At 39.7% G+C, this 23679-nt stretch overlaps 1 protein-coding gene across 3 annotated transcripts in view; it reads left to right on the top strand.

Moving 5' to 3' along the window:
- Positions 1 to 18693: 18693 nt before the first annotated feature.
- Positions 18694 to 23679, top strand: part of Kifap3 (kinesin associated protein 3) — a 134748-nt gene continuing 129762 nt past the window's right edge. For 2 of the 3 annotated variants that reach the window (XM_078022284.1, XM_078022285.1), the window contains exon 1: positions 18694 to 18960. In XM_078022284.1, the coding sequence (XP_077878410.1) occupies positions 18929 to 18960 (32 nt within the window). In that variant the 5' untranslated portion in view covers positions 18694 to 18928. Of the gene's footprint in view, positions 19049 to 23679 lie in introns of all 3 variants that reach the window. The other variant, XM_078022286.1, reaches the window with a different exon arrangement.

The raw sequence follows: 23679 nt of genomic DNA, 5'->3' as shown, positions 1-23679 counted from the left end.
CCCCATGACTAACTGAGTTTGCACCAGAATGCAAAGTTTATTTAACATTTGAAAATGCTCAATATAACTCATCACATTATCAAGAAATTTATAATAAAATCTTATGATCATTTGAATAGATACAGAAAAAACACATCACATATTTTTGATAAAAGATGTTAAGCAAATGAATACTAGTAGGAAACTTCTCTAACCTTACAGTTAGTATTATACTTTTTAAAAATATTTTTAATTGAAGATGGACACAATACCTTTATTTTTTTATTTATTTATATGTGGTGCTGAGGATCGAGCCCAGGGCCTCACATGTGCTAGGCGAATGCTCTACTGTTGAGCCACAACCCCAGCCCTGGTATTGTACTTAATAGTGACTGCTTTCTCCCTAGGATTGATGACAAAACAAAGATGACCACTCTACTCATTTCTCTTAAAATGTATGCTGGACATCCTAGCTTTTACAATGAAACCAATGAAAAAAATCATAGAAATTTGAGGAAGTGAAGTTGTCTTTGTTTGCAGTGATATGGTTATGTATATAAAAACTCCTAAGGTATCTATAAGAAAACTACTAGAATTAATAAGTGATTTTAACAGTGCTGTATAATACCAAATCAAAATACAAAAACTAATTTTATGTTATAGCAATTAACAATTAGAAAAAAAAGCCAAATAGTATCAAGAAACACAAAATTCTTAGGGATAAATTTAATAAAAGATGTGTAAACCCTTTTCACTAAAAAGTATGAATTTGAAGAAAACCTTAACAGAAGAAGAAATACAAGTGATATGCAAGCACATGACCCAGTCCTCAATGTCATGAGTGCAGAGGAATGCAAATTAAAACCATGCTGAGGTCAAGGTTTTTATACAAGAGCAGCTCGATGAAAGATTGCATACATCATCAAATGTTGGAGAGGATGAGGAGCAAATGGAAATCTAAGGGAATAGATTTTGGAAAGGCAAAATGGTTAAATGTTGGAATGGCAAAATGGTTAAAATCTCTTGAGAAAACTGGCCATTTCTCAAAAGATTAAATTTGCATCTACCAGGTGACATCACTTCTACTCCTGGGTATCTAGCCAAGAAAAATGAAATCATATGATCACAAAATCTTTCGTTTATAGTAGTTCTAGCTATAAAATGGTTATGGTATATTCAAAGAAGTACTGTCTAGCAACAAAGGAACCGATACATTCAACAGCAAGGATAACTTTCATTTTCTTGTGAAAGAACCTAGGCACAAAATGTATATATTTTTTGATCCTACTTATATGAAATTCTCAGAGTAAATTAAGTTACGATGGTAAAAATAAAAATAAAAAATACCAGATGGTTCTAGAGAGGGATGACCTGGAATAAGCACAAAGGAACTTTCTGAGATGATAAAAATGTTTCTCTCTTAACGCAGGTCTGGCTTATATGACTGCAGGTATTTGCCCAGATTGATAAATGGAAACCTCAAGATCTGAGCAGGCCTCTTGGTATATCACCTCAAAAATCAAAGGATCCCCTAGGTCTCTGTATGTTTGAAACTAAGCTTATTTCTAACTACATTGTGAGTTAACAAATAAATCATTTTGAAAATTAGGACATTTTTAGATTTAAGTAATAACAAAGTCACTAGTAAGGCAATGTAATTCCTCACTCAGAATTTTGCATTACCAAAGTTCTGAAAATCAATTTTTACCAATTTGCACCAAACCTTTACCTGATCGAATACCAGACTGATTATAGTCTTTTTTATGTTGACATATTTGAACACAGGGTACTGTCACAGACTTCACTGGAGATTTTTATAATATGCATATTATAAATATAATACACCATATTGCCACTCTAAAATCCCAAAACAATGAAACACATTTTACCCCAAAGATTTCAGATGATAGATTGTGGATTGTGTAATGAATAACTTTAATTACACATACTATAAAAAGATTGAAAAATGATGAGCTAAACATGTTACAAATAATACAGAGAATATAATAATGAAATAGAAATTAATAATAAACAAACAACATGAAGAGCCTATAAACCAACAGTTGACATTTGTTAAAGATTAGATAAATAGTCAAGTTTCTGGAAATATTGGCACATACAAAAAAACCCCCCAAAAATTCACAAGTAGCATGAAATGAAAATGTATTCAAATTTCAGGGACAACAGAGAACCTATAATTCATATATTTGTATCAATGATTTTAAAATCTTACATTAATGGATGTATTGGACAAATAAAACAATAAAAATTAAAGAAAAAACAGAAAACCTAAATTTTCATTTTAATTTATTTCTTATTGTGTAAATGAATAGATGATAACCTAGTCAGTTTTAAAATGATAATGTCACTCCTAATCCTAAAAATAAATTTTTAAATAAAATCATTTTATAAAAAACAAGCTGGGAGTGGTGGTACACACTTATAATCCCAGTTCCTCAGGAGGCTGAGGTAAGAGGATCCAAGTTGGAGACCAGCCTGGCACACCTAGCAGGCCCCTGTCTTAAAATGCAAAGTCAAAAGGGCTGGGGAGTAACTCAGTGGTAGAGTAAGGTGCCTTGTAGGTGCAAGACCCTGGGTTCCACCCCCATACTCTCCCCCAAGACATGCACTCAAAGAATAAGTTCAAAATTGGGGGTGGGTGGGTGAACTGCTGGGAGGATAGCATTTCTTTAACTAACAGAAAAGTATGATGGCAGAGAAAGTTTTGAGAAAACCTCAGCAGTTTATGATGTCAGATATATGGTAGAAGATATGGAAGAAGTGGTTGGCTTCATAATTCTGGAGTTCACAGGGAGTTTGTAGGCATAAATTCAATTATCAGCATACTCATGAAATTTAACAACCCAAAACTAGGTGAAGTTTAAAAAGCATTGACTTTAGGTAGGAAAAATATCCAAGGATCCTGGACATTCCAGAGTAAAGAGGTCAAAATATTAATGGCTTTTCAGGTTTGATGAATATTTAGGAAAAAGAATGTATTGAAAATTAATTTTAATAAGTTGGAACTTAATATTTTTATTATAATAAATTTGTGGATAAGTAACTTACTACTGTAAGAAGGCAGGGATCACTTTAAATTTGTTTACAGTTTGCAATAGCCTGGGAATGAAAGTTTATGACAGTATACCTATAAACGTGAGGATAAATGTCTATGCCATAAATCTAACTTCTCCCAATGAAGACATCTGCCTCTCATAAATGCCAATTGGTACTAATATCTTGTACATCAATCCACTATGCACCGAGAAATGTCAGTTAGAACTGATCATGAGTTGTGGGTTTGATAATATTACACACAAAGGCACATGTCAAGATAGTTTCTCAGAAATAACTTATCCTTGAGCTAAGCCAGGACTGTTAATCTTTGTGATGCTGTGTAAGACCACGTGTCCAAGAGCCCAGTGCTTCTAATTTGAATATTCAGCACCATGGTCAGCATCTTCTGCCTCTGTTTCTGCAAAGCTTCATCAACAACATCCATCCAATGAGTCGCTGGATTTCAGAGGTCGCAGAATCTTTAGATAACCAATCCTTCAAAGGTTGAAGAGTCTCTGACATAAATTAAACCACCGGTTTAATTTCTGCATTTTCTCTATTGGCTTCCAGACTCTGGCTTGCACAATTAGCATCATCGGATGATTACAGTAATATCTGCAGTTCATGGGGCTAATACATCAACCTAAATGAAACACGAAGGCTAGTGTGGTCCTATAACTCAGGAAAAATGCTAATAATAGATACATAACCTTATTTTAGCATCCAGCATAGGTTGGTTCATTTGAATTGCTAACTTTACTTACCATAACAATCCGTCCCAGAGAGTAAGGCAATTTGCTCTTGACTTCTAGGAGCTGAAATGGGGCAAGTAGTGAGATGCAAACTTAAGGAAGACAAGATTTTGTCTCAAAGAATGACTGCTTCAGTAAGAGATACAAATAGGAATACAACAAGCTGTAAAAGGGTAACAGAATCTGTAAGCAGAAGTGCCAGTCCGGGAGCACAGAAGGATCATGCATTCTATTTTAAGAGTGAATTGCTATTTCCCCCCCATAGGGGTGACACTGAAAGTTGACTCATAATTTTAAAGAGATATAAGCAAGAGAAGAAGAAGAATCCAGAGAGAGAAAACTACATGGGTTAAATTATAGGACAGGGTAAATATGTCATGTTTTAAAACTCATATCTTAGAGCTGGGCATGGTGGTGCATGCATGTAATCCCAGCTACTTGGGAGGCTGAGGCAGGGGATCGATCACAAGGTTGAGGCCAGCCCCAGCAACTTAGTGAGACCCTGTCCCAAATTATAAAATTAAAAGGACTAGGCATGTAGATCAGTGCACTAGGCCCTGGGTTCAATTCTCAGTATCACAAAAAAAAATTTTTTTAAGTAATAACTTGGTAAGGGGATATATATATTTTTAAAAGTTATTCCTTTTTTTAAGAAGTAATAACTTTGCAAGGTGATGGATATATTAATTATCTAGGCTGAATCATTCCACAATGCATGCATAGGTCAAAACAGCATGTCATACCCCATAAACATAAACAATTATTGTTTATCAATTAAAATGAATTAGTTAATTTTTAAATGAATTAGTCCTGTATTACTTGAAAAGATAATACATCATGGGAAAAGTGAGAAATAAGGTCATAAGGAGCCAAAATGAAAGAGTCCTCAGAAGGCATTCTAAAATGTACAGAAGTCCAAGTACTAATTTGTTACTGGCAAAGCTGTGGTAGAAATTGCTGTGATAATTAATCAGTATCCTAAATTGTAAACATTGGGTAGATCAAGAAATCAAGACGTCAGCTTCCTGCTGGATACATCAGAAATGTTCCATTAAAATGATTAAGAGGTACTTTGGCTTGCTTTTAGCTAATATTCCTCCAAATTAGATTTGATTATGTGTAAGTTTCAAATAACTCACAGGGAGTAGGTCTGTGGCAAATTGTTCCCTGGTAGTGGTAAAAAGCAATAGCAGGTAGTCACATACTTGGCATGGTCTGAACAGAACCGGAAAGCCCCTGTCCTCCAAAGCAGGTCCTCTCCATTCAAATGCCTTGTCTAAAACTGCATGACAGCTTCCTTTGATATACCCCTCATGACACCTTAGTGTTAACGACTGTACCGGGCGTATTGTCAGCCATGAGAAGAGAGTACGGAAAAGCACAGGAATAAATGTGTGGGCAATGGAAGTTAAGGAAGGAGATGGCAGCAGAACTCAAGGGACAAACTTCACATTTCTGCCTCCTGCTAGCCCTGAAAATACACTTGTCACATTAAATACACTAAGTATCAAAATTCCCAGTAGGTCAATAAGCATTCACTTATTGAATATGTGCAGTGTGTCACGAATGCTGAAACAAAACAACTGAACAAAACATGGATCCCCATCCTTGAAGGGGTGCACTCAGTTGGGAGATAAAGACGTAAAAAGATGTTTCCCTACAAGGTAGGATGCGGTCTCCTAAAGATGAGAGCAGGTTCTGTGGATGCTCTAATTCCATCGAGAGGCTTCGGGAATGCTTCCTGAGGGAGAGGAGAGTACAGCTGGTTATCAGCACAGCAGGCCCGTCAGAGGCCCCTCTGGCTTGAACTCCCTGGGGCAGCAGTGCAGGCTTGAGTAGGCCTGGCGGACGGAGCCTCTTCACCAAGACCAGCAGCCTTGGACGATGACTTCCTTCTCCCAACCCCAAAGACTCCCCAGGAATTGGAGTTTTACAAGGAAATACCTCAACCCAAGGGGAGTGTGTAGGGGTGTTCCATAATAGTAGCCAGGTCCAGAGTCAGAAAGGTCTCTAAGAATAAGGAAGCCAAAGGCTTAGGGAGAAGCCATGAGTCAATGAAGGGAAGAATGACAAAATGTACTAAAATGGATTTGTTTCAATCTGGCATGAGGAGGCAAACAGATCGGGAAATTATTCCAATAAAAAGAAAATGTATTACTATTCGCAGCTCCTGAGAGGAGGAGGCATGCCCCATCTCCCCCCACATCTCCCCAGGGCCACATCGGGAATTGTTCAGGTCAGTCAGGAAACAGGAGAGATGGGAATGTGTGGGCCAGAGCCTGTATTAGGGTGTTCATGGGAAGAATGGATGAGACAGGGCACTCTGAGTAAGCTTTGGGTCAGCCAGTCTGATGATGTCCACAGGCCCTTGGCTAGAGGAATGGTCCCAGGTTTTCTGGTACCAGGCCCTGGGATGGCTTGAGATAGTAGGAGTACCGGCTTGGTGGATGAATTTGATAAAGAAAGTGACTGGGGATTTGGGCTCTGATGGATTGGCTGGTGTATCAGAGTCATTGCTTCCAGGCAAGAGAAACCACCTTTGGGCAGAGTAGTCCCTTCCTGGGTTCCCAGGACCCCCAAGAAGTCAATGCACCATAAAATATAGGAAATCAAAAAACAACACACAAAGCACTGTCTAAAATGTGCAGAATGAATTAATTAACTGAAAGAATAGGTAAGAGTCAGGAGGCAATGTCAATCTGATATCTGGGTCTTGAAATGTTTGACCTGGCTGCCTCAGGTCCGGTATATGGATCCGTGATGACAGGTAGACAAACTTGTTTTGTTTTGTTTTCCTTTTGTCTCAAGAGAGCCACAGCATCACCAGATTGAGTTTGGGGACAGCCCTTAAGTTGTTGGATAAAATAAAGATAGATCCACATAATTGTACTTGGGAAATTTATGAAGGTTTTTAGATCTAATTCTATTACACTGGGTATGATGATTTATCAAACCATGCCCCACCATGGGTTGAAACAATAAATGTACCTTCAAAGCTAGACTCAGGTATCAGCTCACTTACCTTTCAGTCTCTAGCCCAGTAACATTTAATCTTGAACATATATTTAAAACAGAACGTGGTTTTAAATCACATTTCGTTAATGGGCTCTGTTTTAAATGAGTTTCTTTCTCTAAGTAATGCTCGATTTGTTCAAAAGCTACTTAAAATCCCTTTAACCTCAAATGTATGACTATGTATTAATGCCACTCTTATTTATGGCAACACATGTAAAGAGACAGAAATATTTCATCTCATTCTTTCTTTTCTGTATACTCCCCCAAAGGGACCTAATTTTGTTTCTTTAACACAAAGTGACAATTTTTGATACAGGTTTATTTAATTTTTAAAAATTACTTTGAACAATCAAACATGAACATTAATGAGAAACACATGTGCTGTTCCAAATAGTCTAGAAATGAATGCAAAGCAAGGCTCCCCATCAATCCAGGGTCGGAGTCAAGTTTCCTGGCCTGCTTGTGCCTATGAGAAATCAGAGAACAGGAGAGAGTGTAGGTGTGCAACTGTTCACAACTGTGTGGGGAGTGCGTGCTGTGGAAGGCCCGCTGGGGCTGCAGCTTCCATCCACCTAGAGAAGCAATCTCTTACATGCAGCAAGGTGCAGTCCAGGATATTAACACTCCACCATTTCCAACAGCCTCCGTTCACACCAGCTCCAGAGTAAACATCATGAAAGAAGGAGCCTTGGAGCTGCTGAAAAGCACACAAAGCAACAAGGCAAAACAGTTTCAAATCTCATAAAAACGGAAAATGTTTCAAGAACAACTGCTCATTTGTTCAGAAAGTGCCCACAGAGCAGGAGGGTAAATAAAACACAGAACCTGTTAGATTTACAAGCAAATAACCATTATCTACTATGTGCAGATGAGTGGAGGATAATTTTATGCAAACCACAATAAGTAAACTCAGAGAGTATGAACTAAGCCTGCACAGTAGAATCAGGAAATTCACGAGGAAAAAAAAAATAAGGAAATGGCATTTTCTATATGGTGTTATCACCAACCTGGGAAATCCATTAGTGAGCCAAAACCTGGAATAGGATTTTATAAAGGAACTGGCCTGAAACAGAATCCCTTAGGTCTTGTGTGGTGACTTCATACCTAAAGCCAAACTCCACTCCCCGAGATCTAATTACAAATTGGTCTCCTGTAGAAGATTATAGGAAATTAATAAATTGAAGTTTTTACATTACAGGGCACACAGAATAAATTCCTTGGGAGCCTTCATGGTGTAATCAATTTTTGAATAAATAACTTTCAGTCGAGTATTATCAGAAGTCAAGCACCCTGACTAATGGAGCTTAGGATTTTATGAACTTGAATCTCAGAGCTAAACAGTTCAGTGGTTTTAAAATATTTTTTTCCCCAAAACAGAGCATTTTACTTTGGCCAAGTTCAAAATATCTTTAAATTCTATGGATTTTTTTTTATATTTGACAGTAAAATAGGTTTTTTTTCAGTTTCCTATTTTATTTACTTTTTATCAGATGTGGTTTCCTGGGTGGTAGTGGAAGAGGAAAAAAGAAAACACTTGAAGGGTTATATAAAATGCTTGTAAATGTATCCATTAAATTAAGAGCATCGATTGACTTCTATCAAGTTATGTTTTGGTAGTTTTGGGTGTCAAACAATCTGACATTTGTGCTCTATTTTTTTTAATAGAGAGATAGAGAGAGAGAGAGAGAGAGAGAGAGAGAGAGAGAGAGAGAGAGAGAGAGAGAACTTTAATATTTATTTTTTAGTTTGCAGTGGACACAACATCTTTATTTTTGTGTTGCTGAGGATCGAACCGCTCGCATGCCAGTCGAGAGCGCTACCACTTGAGCCGCATCCCCAGCCCTGTGCTCTATTTTTAAAAGCCTCTGAGCTTCAAAACAGGATAAAATGTGCTTAGAACAAGATGGGTGTGGCTTTTAGTGAAATTTTATTTAAACAGTTTTGTTGAATTCAAAGCTATAGTCAGTTCACCTTATGGAGCAGAAGTACAGCACTAATGAGTCTGCAGAGGCTTTGAAGGCAGAAATACCTGGTTGGAATGTGAATTCTAAAGAAAGGGCGCAAGATTGGATGTTGAACAACCAGAAGGGAAGGAGGAGAAGAGGAAAGGGAGACAAGCAGGAAGGAAAGAGCAGCATTCATGGTTTCTTTGTCCCAGGCATCAATCAGGGTACTTTCACACACATTTGTCTTCAACCACAACCTCCAAGAACTGCTGAAGGGCACAGGCTTGGACACCCAGCACAGGAGGAACCCAAAGCACAGTAGAGAGGAAGGGAGGAACAGGCAAGGCTGGGAAATCATGGGAAAAAAGATGCTGTGCTTTAAATGATTGTTTGCAAAGAGCAGAAGGAGGTGGGTCTGTGACGTTAGAAAAGCTACGGCTTTCCCAAAGCTTATTGAAGTTAATTTTACAAAAAATGAACAACAAAGTCTATCAAGGTGAAATCTCAAGCACAATGAAATCATGGGAGGGGGTAGACCACAGTGTGTAATATCAAAGGAACTCAAACTAGTAATAAAATGATACAAAAATATGAAAGAATAACATAAATCAAAGTGGAAAGTTCAGAAGCAAGCTGAGGCAACTCAAGAAAGAATTATAAATATAAAATTATTTTAAAATGTAACCTTGGCTAGAGATGTAACTCAGTGGCAGAATACTAGCCTAGGGTATGGGAGGCCCTGAGTTCAGTGACAAGCACCACAAAAATTAATTAGTTAATCTAATTAAATAAATAAAAATGTAACCTAGCTATGAATAATCATGTGCCAATTAGTAGGAAAACTCAGGGAAAAAAAATAGAACCTGGACACATATAACCTACCAAAATTGAATTCTATCTCCATTGAGATAGAATACCTGAACAGACCATGAGCTGTGAGATTGAAACAGTAATAAAAAGAAAAAAAGAATTCTCCCACAAAAGAAAATTCCAGGATGTGATGGTTTTGTTGATAAATTCTAATGAGCCATTTAAGAAAAACGAATACCAATTCTCAAACTATTTCAAAACTTGTAAAGGAGGGAGCTCTACCAAACTCGTTCTTCATTCTTCAAGACCAACATTACCCTGATAATTAAAACAAGACAAGAACACAACAAACAAGAAAAAAAAGGAGAAAGAAAGAAAACTGCAGACCAGTATCCCTGATGTTAAGTGAAATAAGTCAGAAAGACAAGTACTGCATATTCTCACTCATTTTGGAAGTTCAATAGAGGTGACCACCTAGAAAGAGAGTATAAAAGAGGTCACTAGAATAGAAGTCAGTAGAGGCTAGGAAGGGTAGGGAGAAGGGGGTTTGGTAAGAGTAGACAGTGGGTACCAAAGTACAATATGGGGGGAGTAGTTATAATATTCTATTGCATCTAGCACCATAGGATAACTGTAGTCTAAAACAGTTAATTATGCATTTAGAAATAACTAGAGGAGAAGGATTTAAAGTTTCCCAACACATACAAGTGATAACATATGAGGATATGGAATTATTAATTGCCATGATATTATCTCACACATTATATACAAGTATTGAATAACCGTACCACATAAATACTGTATCCCATAAATAAGTACAAATGTCAATCTAAAATTAAAAAATGAAATTAAAAGTAACCTATACTGTTGAGAGCCATAGCCAGAAGGGGCCCCAGCAAACTTCCAGCTGCCAGCAAACTTCCAGCTGCCAGCTGATGATTGGCTCACAGCGGCCCCAGCAACTTCTAGCTGCCAACTGATTGGCTCCTCTGCGGTGATGCTCATTGGGCTGTTTCCCTGCCCTTTCAGATCATGGAGCTTCTCATTGGGGGACTTTTTTGGCTCCACCCATGCGACCCAGCCAATTGGCCTCAAGAGCAGGAGGAGTGGGGAAGGTTGAGAGGCTTGTGGGAAGCCGGTGGTGGCAGTTGGGCTCTATTAAGGTTTTTCCTGAGGAGCTGTTTTGTTTGGCTTGTGTGGTTCTAAAAATAAAGTTCGTTTCTTTTGACAAGTGGCTCCTGAATTGTGCCCAGCAAGACTGCGGCACTATACTAGCCTACATGAGTGAATACATACAAAAATAATGTATTAAAAATAGAAAGTCAAAATAAGAAAAAATTAACATAAAGAAATGAAGAAACATGGAAAAATTAAAAGAAAACAACAATGAAGATAGGGAAAAATTACAAAATTGGTTCTGTTTCCAAATAAGCAGTCATTTCTAGAATATACTTGCTGTCTACACAAGGAAGGAAGGAAAGGGAGGGGGGAAAGAAAGTGAGTTGGGAAGAAAGAGGAAACCAATAGGGAAGAGAAGGGAAAAAGAATTAAAGCTCTCAGTTTTATTCTTCTGAACAGTGCCTAACTAATGATTCTCCAGTGCCTCCTCCTTGGTTTCTATAGAGACATGTTATAGCTCAACCACTGAATGTATTACTTTGAATTTTGTTTATTTGTTCACTTCGTGTGTATCTCTATTGGATTTAGATATAATTTTTCAAGTAAGAAATTTGTTTATTCCTTCTTGCATACCCAAGTCTATTGCAATGTCTTCTCATAAGTTTTGGTTACATTAATAAATGCAGCTCATCTAGTTGGATACACTTGGAGCCTCTTCCTCCATTCTTCACCATGCCATGTACATTTCTCCAACATACACATGTATAAATGCATAAGTTGCTATGCTATCTTGCAAGGAACTCCCACCTGAACTTGTATGTATAATTTCACATATATGAATTAACAAACAAGTGTATGTAACTAACTAAACACACACTTAGCTTATACATTCATTTGACTGTATGCCTTTAAGGATCATCAGGTTGGTATATCACACAATTATTTCTCAAAGTACTATTCAGACTGGAAGAGAATCTGGAGGAGAAAAGCATAGGATTCATTACTCATTATCCTAATAATCACTACCCTCCTGATCCTGAGCCTTGGAAAAACCCAGTGATGTCATAGTTCTTTTCTTATGTCATATAGGTTGTTAATAGAGATGAGATTGTATATTGAAGGTTCCAAGAAGAGATTGTATATTAAAGGTTCCTTGCAACTAAAATCTCCTTTTGCATTTTTAGATTTAAGATGTGCAACAGGAGCTCAAAGTAATTTGAAAAGTGGGAAGATGGCTGCATTAATAGCCAGTGGACGTGGACTCTTTGGACCACAGTGGCCATTTGATGATGTCCCAAAGGCAGTAACAAGGTAAGAAAGAATTTTTCTATAGACTGTTGAAATAAATCAGGATGAAAATTTAAAAGCAGGATATTTGGACTATTGAATACTTAATTCTGACATGTCTGTTTTCTGTTGCTATGTGGATAAAATGCAGAACATGCTAAGTAATGGTGCTGAAAGTGATGATTTTTTCCACATATGAACTCTCCTGTATTAAAATCCTTCCATGGCTCCCCATACCTGCAGGAAAGATCCAAATATCATATTTTCCTATAGCAGATTCTATATGGTTATACCCCTGATGGCTTTTCCAAATTTTTTTTCACTCAGTCCTAAATCCTTCTCTAAGACTACACCATGATATTTCAGGCTTTGTGTCCTTGCATGTACTTTCTCTCTCTCTAGAACATCCCTGTTATGTGTTCTTTAAACAAACTTTGTCCACTAAGAATCCCACTCTGAGCCTCTTTTCCTCAAGATGAGCAGATTTAACCCTCTTTGGGGCCAGAATTCTACTTGTGTCATGATGTTATTATGTCCTGCCTCAATACCTGACAACTATGTGTTCCCGGAAGGTAGCAACTATGCTTCATATAGCAGCAATTGTTACTTATTGAACAATTTACTCTGTGCCTAGCACTGTGATTGGAAATATAATTAGAAACAAAATCATGTCCATAAAGTACAATGTATGCGGTAGAAGAATAGAGAAGGCACTTTACTAAGTCTGGAGCTTGGAGAAAGCTTCTAGGAGAAAGAGTTTTGCTTAGAGGAACAACCTTCAGTATTAACACAGGCTCCCTGGGGATGGAGACCAGGGCCTGGAGCCAGCTAGGCCAGTGCCTCAAGGCGAGCCACATCTCTAGCCCTTTTAGATTTTTTTTTTTTTTTAAGAGAGAGAGAATTTTTTTAATATTTATTTTTTAGTTTTCGTGGACGCAACATGTTTATTTTATTTTTATGTGGTGCTGAGGATCGAACCCAGCACCCCGAGCATGCCAGGCGAGCGCGCTACCTCTTGAGCCACATCCCCAGCTCCCCTTTTAGGCTTTTTGAGAGGGTATCTCTGTAAATTGCTCAGGCTGTCCTCAAATTAATAATCCTCTGGCTTCAGTTCCTGAGTAGTTGGGATTATAGGTATGTAGAGTTAGTACAGTATTCAACATACACAGTTGACAAATTTAAGATGAGGTCACATTAATAATAACCTCTGGCATTTTCATATAACTTTAAAGTTTGAGTCTCTTATAAAATATTAGTTCATCTTCTTCTCACCATCATCTTTCACAGTACCCTTATCACAATTTTTCTAAGAAGTAGACATAGTGCTAAAGTGATTTGACCTATTAATAAATAGGTTGTAATAAATAGATAATAGAGAGGTAGGTAGGTAATAAATTAACTAGGTTTTTCAGACACTTGGTGCAGTCAATATCAATTACTGTCATTTATGTGATATTAATCCTGTATAAATTCAAGTATGCTATCTCATCACATAACCACTGTAAGACAATAGACCATTATTGTCCTTGTTTTACAGATGAGCAACGTATGGATTGCTTCTATTTATGTTGCTTGGAATTTATATTTTTTATTAACTCAGGATATTTTTCAGTCCTCAAATATTGGTTCGTCCCTTTCTATTCTTTGTTTCTAGAAGTCATATCAAAGACTTATGGATATAGTTTATCACTCCTATCTCTTCTTTTTTAAAAATAGTTTTCTCTTTATCACTTCATACTGTATCATATGTTATTTCCTTTTCTTATTCACAAATTTTCTCTTCAACTGTGTTTAACATGCTCTTTAATATCTCGGTTTGGTTTACTAAATTTTTGCCTTGTTTTTCATTGAGTAATAATTTATATACAATAATATATTAAAATGATTGCAGTATAAGTATATACTTAATGAGGTTTTTTTCATTTTTTTTTTGTAACAGATTGAACCTGGGGGTACTCAACCACTGAGCCATACATCCAGCCCCTTTTATTTATTTTTTTAAATTTTGAGATAGGGTCTTGCTTAGTTGCTGAGGCTTTGAATCCATGACCCTCGTGCCTCAGCCTCCTGAGCTGTTGAGATTACAGGTGTGTGCCACTACACCCAACATTTTGAGTTTTGACAAATATGCTAATGTGGGTAACCGTTACCCTAAAGTTCTCTTCAGGTTGGTTGAATTCAGTCTGTCTACCTCCTATCCCTGGCCCAAGACAACCCCTTGCCTGCCTTCTGTCATAAAAGATACACTTTTATTTCGCTATTCAAGAATTTCTTATAAATGAAAAACATATGCTTCTTTCAGCAGAATGGTTTTTGAATCTGACTCATGTTGTATCATCGGTAGTTGTTTTGTTTAATGTCGAATATTATCCATTGTGTGAATATCCCATCATTTGCATCAGCTGACATGTTAATGGACGTCTGGGTGGTTCATAGTTTTCTGTCATTATGAATAAAACTGCCATGAATGCTTGTGAACAAGAGTTTTCATAGACATATATTCTCATTTTGGTTGGATAAAAACCTAGGAGTAGAACTGCTAGGTCATGTGGTAAAGGCATATTTAACTGTTAAACTGCCAAAATGTTTGCCAAAATGCTTGTACCATTTTGCATTCTCACAGGAACTCTAGTTGTTCCACATCTTGTCAACATTTGGTACTATCTCACAATTCAATATTATAGTGGGTTTATGACAAACTTTGTCACCTCCAAGTAGTAAAAATAAGTGAAGATACCCACATCCTCTCCCTGGAAGTTGTAAATATATTACATTATGGGGACTTAACAGATGTGATTCAAGTTAAGGGCCTACCTTGACATGGAGAGATTATACTGAATTACCAGTTGGGTCCACAAGAGTTCTTAAAAGTAGAAAATCTTTCCTGTCTGAGGTTCAGTGGTGTTTAACATGCTCTTTAATACATAAGTTTGGTTTACTAAATTTGCCTTGTTTATTGTATATTCAAAATAATTTCACTGAGTTTTAATTTATACACAGTAATATATTAAAATGATTTCAGCTTAAGTATTCAGTTAATGAGGTTTTTTGTTTGTTTTTTAAATATCTAAGGTTTCTAAAAAATCTTTATTATTTATTTATTTATTTTTATGTGGTGCTGAGGATTGAACTCTGTGCCTCATATGTTTGAGGCAAGTGCTCTGCCACTGAGCTACAACCCCAGTCCTTGTTTGTTTGTGTTTTTGTAACAGGGATTGAACTCAGGAGTGCTCAACCACTGAGCCACACCCCCAGCCCTTTTCATTTATTTTTTAAATTTTGAGATAGAGTCTTGCTAAGTTGCTGAGGCTGGCTTTGAACCTGTGATCCTCCTACTTCAGCCTCCTGAGCCATTGAGATTACAGGTGTGTGTCACCAAACCCAACATTTTGAAAAAAAATGATAAGAAAAGCAGGACTAGTAAGAAGCAGGATGGGGACTGGAGCAGTTATAGCTGGTTTTGAAGATGGAGGAAAGAGACCATGGGTGTAGAAATGTGAATGGCCACAAGAGGTTAAATCAGGCAAGGAAGTGGATTCCCTTCCAAAGCATCCAGAAAAGAATACAAGCTTCCTCACACCTTGATTTCAGCTGAATGAGACCCATTCCAGACTTCTGATCCATAAAGCTAAAAAATAATGAACTTGTGCTTAACCATTCTAGGGGCTGGTAGCTGTTACTGTAGCAGAACAGGGGTATACTTGTGCAGGTACACAGCGTATTTCATTGTGCATTAAATTTCCACTTCCATGATGAGAAACAAAGTTGAGTCATCTTATTAGATATCTAAGTATCTCCTTTTATTAAGTACTTGTATAAATCTTGTACTCATTTTAATTAAGTGGTTCAGATTTTCATCTTTTTATATCATGAATACAATCCTTTAGTCAAATATATTTACAGCAATACTTTCTCTCAGCACAGCAATTATCTTTTTATTTTCTTTATGGTGTATTTCAAAGGGAAGTTTTAAATTTTGGTGATATCAATTCAAAATTTGTTGTTTTATTGGTGGTTTTTGTGTATGATGTCTAAGAAATATGTGCTAGCCCGTAAGTTTCAAATATTCTTCTGTTTTCTTCTAGAGCTTAGTAGTTTTATAGATGTTATGTTTATATTCATGGCCTTGTTAGTTATCTTTTGTGTATGGTGCAAAGGAAAAAAAAGAAGCCTGTTTTAGTCAAATCTCCATCACTGTGATCAAAATACATGACAAGAACAACTTAGAGGAGGACAAGTTTATTTAGGGCTCACAGTCTCAGAGGTCTCAATCCACAGATGGCCAACTCCATTGCTCTGGGCACAAGATGGAGGCAGCACATCATGGGGGAAGGGCCCAGCAAAGGAAGGCTATTCCACTCATGTTGAGATCATCAAAAAGAGAGACAAAGAAAGGTGTTATGGTTTGGATTCAAGGTGTCCGCCCACTGTAAAGATTGCATGTGAGACAATGCAAGAAGGTTTGCAGGAGAAATGATTGGGTTATAGCCTTAACCTAATCAGTGAATTAATCCCTGATAGGAATTAACTGAGTGGTAACTGAACTGGTGGGGTGTGGCTGCAGGAGATGGGAATTGGGGCATGGCTGTGGGGTACATATTTGTATCTGGCAAGTAGAGACCTCTATCTCTGTTTTCTGATCATCATGTGAGTTGCTTCCCTCTGCCACACTCTTCCACCTCGAAGTTCCGAGGAATGGAGCTGGCCTTCTATGAACTAAGATCTCCCAAACTGGAAGCCCTCAAATAAACCTTTCTTGCCCTAAAATTGTTCTGGTCAGATCCTTTTAGTCACAACATTGAAAAATCTGACTAAAACAAGAGAGAAGGAAAGGGGCATCCTTCCTTCTAGGGCATACATCAGTGACCCACCTCCTCTAGCCACACCCCATATGCCTACAGTTACCACTAATCAGTTCATTTAAAGGAGGATATACTGATTAGGTTACAGCTCTCACAATCCAATAATTTCACCTCTGAAAATTCCTGTAGACACACAGGAGCTCTGCAGGACACCTCACATCCAAACATAATAAAGCCTATTTATTTTTCACATGTACATTCAGTTGTTTCCAGTGACTTTGGTTAAAAGACCATATTTTTCTTTTTAAGTTGATTTGTTACCTTTATCAAAAATTAATTGAAACCACTTTCAGTTCAACAGTACAATGAAAGAGAGACACTTCTCCATACTACTTCCACTAAGTACTACTAAATCTCTAGGTGACATGTACGAAACAAACATTTAAAAAACTCTGACAGGTGAACAAAAAGCAGACCATCTAGCAATTTTATACTCAAGGAATGGCATAGTAGTAAGCTTCTTGGGTATTTTTCCCTCCTTATATACCCCATGGTGGATGCTAGGGAAGCCAGAAATCCAGAAAACCCAACAGAAGACGACTTCTCCAATTCCAAAGAAAGGCCTTCAATCATTAAAGAAAGAGAAAAGGAGAAAGCTACCAAACAGAAAACATTTAAATAATAACTTTCTATTCCATCCAAACACTATGGAAAAGAAAAAGTATAATCCCACTCTCATCACCATAAGCAAAACTTAAGTGGAGAGCTTAGATTTCCACCACCTGTGAGTTGTAACAAACTGCCCTTCCCACACTATAACTTTTGCAACAATCCAGTGAGAACAAGACCTTCTACCATAATGATGTCAGTGGAGACCATCTTGGGAGCGAAAATAAGGCACTGCTGCCCTCACAGCTGTCAAAGGAGGCTGAAAAGGGAACCCAGAACCATCAACCCCATAAGTTAGAAGCAAGATGCACCCCCCTTCCAGTGTGGTGTGGTGTTAGAGGAAGCCTGCTAGAGCATATTTATTTTAAAAAATAATTTTTTAGTTGTAGTTGGACACAAGCCTTCATTTTATTTATTTTTATGTGGTGCTAAGGATCGAACCCAGCACCTCGCAGCACTCTACCGCTGAGCCACAACCCCAGTCCCAAGCATACTTAAATAGGATCAAGCATTTCATAATGTAATATCCAAAATTTAAAAATCATGATTCATAACAAGAACCAGGAAAATATCAACTTGAAATAATCAACAGATGCTAACATTAAGATGACCCAGATGTTAGAATTATCTGACAAGTATTTAAAACAGGCATAATAAAAATGCTTCACTAAGAAATTATGAATAGGAATTTACTCGTGTGCTATAATAGCATAGAATCATATGCACATATCATTCCATTATCAGTCCCTGGTATTCTTATCATAATGTATTTATGCAAATACAATTACAGGTAAAACTGAAGGTACACGGACACCTCTCAACGATTTTTTCAAACTTCGTATGAACTTAAAATGTTTTAAGAAATGGTCTGAAAAATCAACTAGACTCTAATTGAATGAGTCGTCTTCTGGGTTCTGTATTCTTTCCTACTGGTCTATACGCCCATCCCTATGCCAGTCTGATTTGATTAACAAAGTCATGGTAGAATTTTTTAATCATGATGCCTCAAATTTGTTCCTCTAGCTTGGGTAAAGTTAACTGATTTCCCTTCTTTCAAATTCCAATTCTGCTGAAGGTAATAGCCCTTTCTAGTTCCATTCTCACGGGGAACAAGGACCAGAAATCCACTGTTAACCACACTGGCCGAACCAGCATCGAAACCTTCCCCTAGGCCTTCAGACAAGTCTCCAGACGCAGGCGCGTCGGGCGGGGCCGCATGCGCATACGCATCTAGGGCAGCCGCAGGCACGTACGCATGCGCATCGGGGGTCTCCGGGCGGCCGGGGCGGGTCTGGGCAGCGCGGGTGCGCAGGGCCCCGAAGCAGTGGGAGGAGCCCACGGCCTCACCGTGGTAACGCCGCGCCGCCGCCGCCGCCCCGCCTTGTGGGCCTTGGGTCTGTCAGCGCCTTTGCGCGTGAGGGTGCTGCAGGCGGGTCCCCGGACAGCCCGCCCTCCTCTCCGCCAGCTGTGCCCCAAAGCCGCCGCCGCCGCCATGCAGGGGGAGGACGCCCGATACCTCAAAAGGTGATGAGCGGCCCCCGCCTCCTTCGGCGCTGGGCTCCGCGAGGTGTGCCGGTGGCCGAGCTGTCACTGCAGAGCGGGCTCGGACGAGGTGGGAGCCGGGAGGGGGTTGGGAGCGAGGCCGCGGGGCGACCGGGCCTGGCCGCGCCTGCCTTTGACTTCCCCGCCCCTCCAGGCCTAGAGATGGCCCCGGGGCCCGCCCCTCCAGGGTCCTAAGGGCAAGGCCCCCGGGGTCCGGACCTGAAGTCCCCCCGCCCCTCCAGGGTCCTGAGGACAAGCCCCCCGGGTCTGGGCCTGAAGTCCCCCTGCTCCTCCAGGGTCCTAAGGACAAGCCCCCCGGGTCTGGGCCTGAAGTCCCCCTGCCCCTCCAGGGTCCTAAGGACAAGGCGTCTGGGGTCCGGACCTGAAGTCCCCCTGCTCCTCCAGGGTCCTAAGGACAAGGCGTCCGGGGTCTGGACCTGAAGTCCCCCTGCTCCTCCAGGGTCCTAAGGACAAGCCCCCCGGGTCTGGGCCTGAAGTCCCCCTGCCCCTCCAGGGTCCTGGCGACAAGGCCCCCGGGGTCTGGACCTGAAGTCCCCCTGCTCCTCCAGGGTCCTAAGGACAAGCCCCCCGGGTCTGGGCCTGAAGTCCCCCTGCCCCTCCAGGGTCCTGAGGACAAGGCCCCCCGGGTCTGGGCCTGAAGTCCCCCCGCCCCTCCAGGGTCCTAAGGACAAGGCCCCCCGGGGTCCGGACCTAAAGTCCCCCTGCTCCTCCAGGGTCCTAAGGACAAGGCCCCCGAGGTCCGGACCTGAAGTCCCCCTGCTCCTCCAGGGTCCTAAGGACAAGCCCCCCGGGTCTGGGCCTGAAGTCCCCCTGCCCCTCCAGGGTCCTGAGGACAAGGCCCCCGGGGTCCGGACCTGAAGTCCCCCCGCCCCTCCAGGGTCCTGAGGACAAGACCCCCCGGGGTCCGGACCTGAAGTCCCCCTGCCCCTCCAGGGTCCTAAGGACAAGGCCCCGGGGTCCGGGCATGAAGTCCCCCTGCTCCTACAGGGTCCTAAGGACAAGCCCCCCGGGTCTGGGCCTGAAGTCCCCCTGCCCCTCCAGGGTCCTGACGACAAGGCCCCCAGGGTCTGGGCCTGAAGTCCCCCTGCCCCTCCAGGGTCCTGAGGACAAGGCCCCCCAGGGTCTGGGCATGAAGTCCCCCCGCCTCTTCAGGGTCCTGACGACAAGGCCTCCGGGGTCTGGGCCTGAAGTCCCCCCACCCCTCCAGGGTCCTGAGGACAAGGCCCCCGGGGTCCGGGCCTGAAGTCCCCCCACCCCTCCAGGGTCCTGAGGACAAGGCCCCCGGGATCCGGGCCTGAAGTCCCCCTGCCCCTCCAGGGTCCTGAGGACAAGGCCCCCGAGGTCCGGACCTGAAGTCCCCCTGCCCCTTCAGGGTCCTGACGACAAGGCCCCCGGGTCCGGGCCTGAAGTCCCCCTGGCCCCTCCAGGGTCCTAAGGACAAGGCCCCCGGGTCCGGGCCTGAAGTCCCCCTGCCTCTCCAAACCTAAGACAGGGTCCTTAGAGGCTCATGCCTGAATTCTACCACCCCTCCGTGGCCTAATGAGAGCCCCCCCCGGGGGGGGGGGCCTGGCCAGAAGCCACCCCCCCCCAACCACCCCTGCCCAAGACAAGGCCCCCAAGGAGTCCCTGGGCCTGAAGTAACCCCCGCCCCTACTTGGGGGTCTCAGTCAAAGGGTTTTGAGATTATGGGGGAAAGTATGGCAGGGTAAATTGACAAGTGGCATCCCAGTTTACTATACTTTCTTCACCCTTTCATCTATTTGTTATACTTATAGAATCAGTTACTTCTTAAAATTGGAATCTGTTGAGACTTTTTTTTTTTATTTAGTTGTATATGGACTCAATGCCTTTATTTGTTTTTATGTGGTGCTAAGCTCGAACCCAGTGCCTCACAGTTGTGAGGCAAGTGCTCTACAATCCAGCCCGGGATTTCTTTTCTTTTCTTTTCTTTTCTTTTCTTTTCTTTTCTTTTCTTTTCTTTTCTTTTTTTAACTGTGTAAAAGATAAGATCATCCCTAGTGAAAATAAGCTACCTCTCATTGGACCCAGACTTAGCAGTAAAAGTTCGAATGCTCTAAAAAATAGTTAAACTCTGTTTCCTATTCAATAAATACACGTGTTTTCTTTTGGACACAATTTCCTCATCTGAAACTAGGACATTTAACTTGTGAGATATGAAAAAAAATGTGATTATATTTTTAAAAATTTAGGTAGTGACATTACTTCAGGTCATAATGCTAAGGCGTGATTGCAATAAATCACCAAGTGGATCTTAAAGCAGGAGCCAAAAACTTTATTCACCAGCCAGGGTTCTGGATCCACCAGCTGGTGGGCCAAGGTGTAGGCTGCAAGTCTACACCCTTCAACCCCCCTCTGAGGGTTTGAGTAAACCTTTTATAGTCCAAAACCATATTAAAGCATAAGTGGGTGTTGCCGTGATTCAAAATCATAAACAAAAATCATAAGATCTAAAATCATAAGCAGAAAAGGGAGTGGGCCAAAACATCCCTAGATGTATACAAGTTAAAGAATGGTTACTAACATCTAGACAATCAATCTCTGACAGGGTACTGAGACCCGAAAAATGGGAATCAAAGAGAGAATACTTACACATTGTATAAGAATTGCCAGTTTGTGTTGCCAAACATGCTATGCTAAGCAACTATTGATGGGTACCGAGGCGGGGCTTTCCATGGGAGAAACATTTCTTACATGATGTCAAGTCTGAAGGCAAAATGGAATCTGTTTGATCATTGCCTGTATAGCCTGGCCCATAACAATAGTATACTTTCATTGAAAAGGTTTTCCTCTTTTTTAAAAAAAATTTATTATTGTTTCAAAATATTCTTGACATATCATATTTCATACATTTGATTCAAGTGGGTTATGAACTCCCATTTTTACCGCGTATACAGATTGCAGAATCACATCAGTTACACATCCACTTTGACAGGCTCTGGTTATCACAGAAAGATCATCTAAGCAATAATAGGCTCTTAAAAGGAACTCAAACAATTGTAAATTAAATAAATTGCACTACCTTTGCAAAACTGAGGAATATGTTGTTTTTTTTAAATTTTATGTAAATGTATCTGAAACTGGTAATAATCAGGATTTATCAAAGACTTTTTTAAAGGAATATATAATCATAACAAATAAATAGATTTTCATTTATTTTTTTCTCTGAATTTTGCTTACATTGGTCTTTAATACCCCTTGGTTAAAATTTTTTGTGACAAAAGAAAAATTCTCTTTCAACTTTAAATTCAAGATTGTTCTAGGGCAAAAATGCTGCTGTTATACCATTTCCAGATTTTCATGTAACATAGTTTTAGTTTAGGAATATTGTACCAGTATGAATCCTGAGGTATATTGTGCCTTGAAAATTCTCAGCCTTAGCTTACTTTAAAGCCATATTATCTAGATTACAAAAAATAAAACTGAACCAATCACTAATGTTTGAAGTAAGTTAAAGTCAGAATCTGGAAAGGTTGAAAAATACATTTCTCCATTTTGCCTAATTCTGACAAAATTTTTACCTACTTCAGGTTGGACATATACAGCTGACCTGCATTCAAACAAGGCTAATGAAAACTTATGTTTGGCAAAACATAAATTATTGGTTCTTCAATAACAATTATGTATATTTCCAGCCATATTTTTACTTTTACATTTGTTTTTAACAAGACAGCAGTATTTCTCAGTCTAATTGATTCATTCCAGTTTTAACTAATTTCAGTGGTTTTATTGTAGCCATAATCTAGTTTCAGAGAAATCTAGTTTCCTTATGTGTACATATGTAATATTTGTATATGTTTGCATGCATAATACATTATAGAATCAGAAATTTGGGGTTTTTTTTCTGCTACCATTAGTGGAAGAAAAATTTTTATTTGATAGCACTAAATAAATACCAAATATGTAGGATGAGCCTAGCATTATTCTGGTCACTGGCAAAATGACTAAACAGATATAGTTCATATCCTTAGTAAAATATACAAACAAGTAAGTAGCTAATTACATTCAATGATTTTTTTTTTTGCTTCCTCTTAAAACTCTAGTGGTTTTCCATTGTTTTAGAGTGTTTAACTTTTCACCTTATCTCTCTCTGCTGTCCTCCTACTTGATAATCCATGATAAGCATTACAGAAATAACATCCTTTCCATCCCTGTTTCAGTTTTATGTTCCTGTATGTACATCCTTGGGTTTGGATCTTGCCCTGTTCTTTACCTAGCTTTATCTTTCTGTTTGAGCCAAGATATCACTTTTCCCAGAGAGCTTTCCTGAGCCTCTCTTTCCTAATCCAGAGTCCAGGTCCGATATACTTGTTAGGTTCTCATGATACCTCAGACCTTATGTCACTCAATATTACTACTTTATTGTTTATATTTCCTTCTGGTCCATAAACTTCATAAGGTTGAGGTACTGTTTGTCTCCCCATTGTATCTCTAGCACAATGCCCAGGACATTAATGAAGCTAGAATGAATTAGAAAGAAATATGAGACAAATCATGTAGGACTTATGAGTTGTATGTAGGGAAGAATTGAAACTTTATTGCATGCATATTAGGGAACCATCGAAAGCTTTGGAGTGAATAATATGTCATTCATTCATTCATTCAATGGTTATTTAAAATCCTACCATGTAGAAGTCATTCACACAAGTCATAAGTGAATGC

The sequence above is a fragment of the Ictidomys tridecemlineatus genome, chromosome 10, assembly GCF_052094955.1.
Source record: "Ictidomys tridecemlineatus isolate mIctTri1 chromosome 10, mIctTri1.hap1, whole genome shotgun sequence".
NCBI classification, from domain to species: Eukaryota; Metazoa; Chordata; class Mammalia; order Rodentia; family Sciuridae; genus Ictidomys; species Ictidomys tridecemlineatus.
Note: the sequence above shows the minus strand (reverse complement) of the source record. Positions and strands in the feature narration are given on the sequence as shown.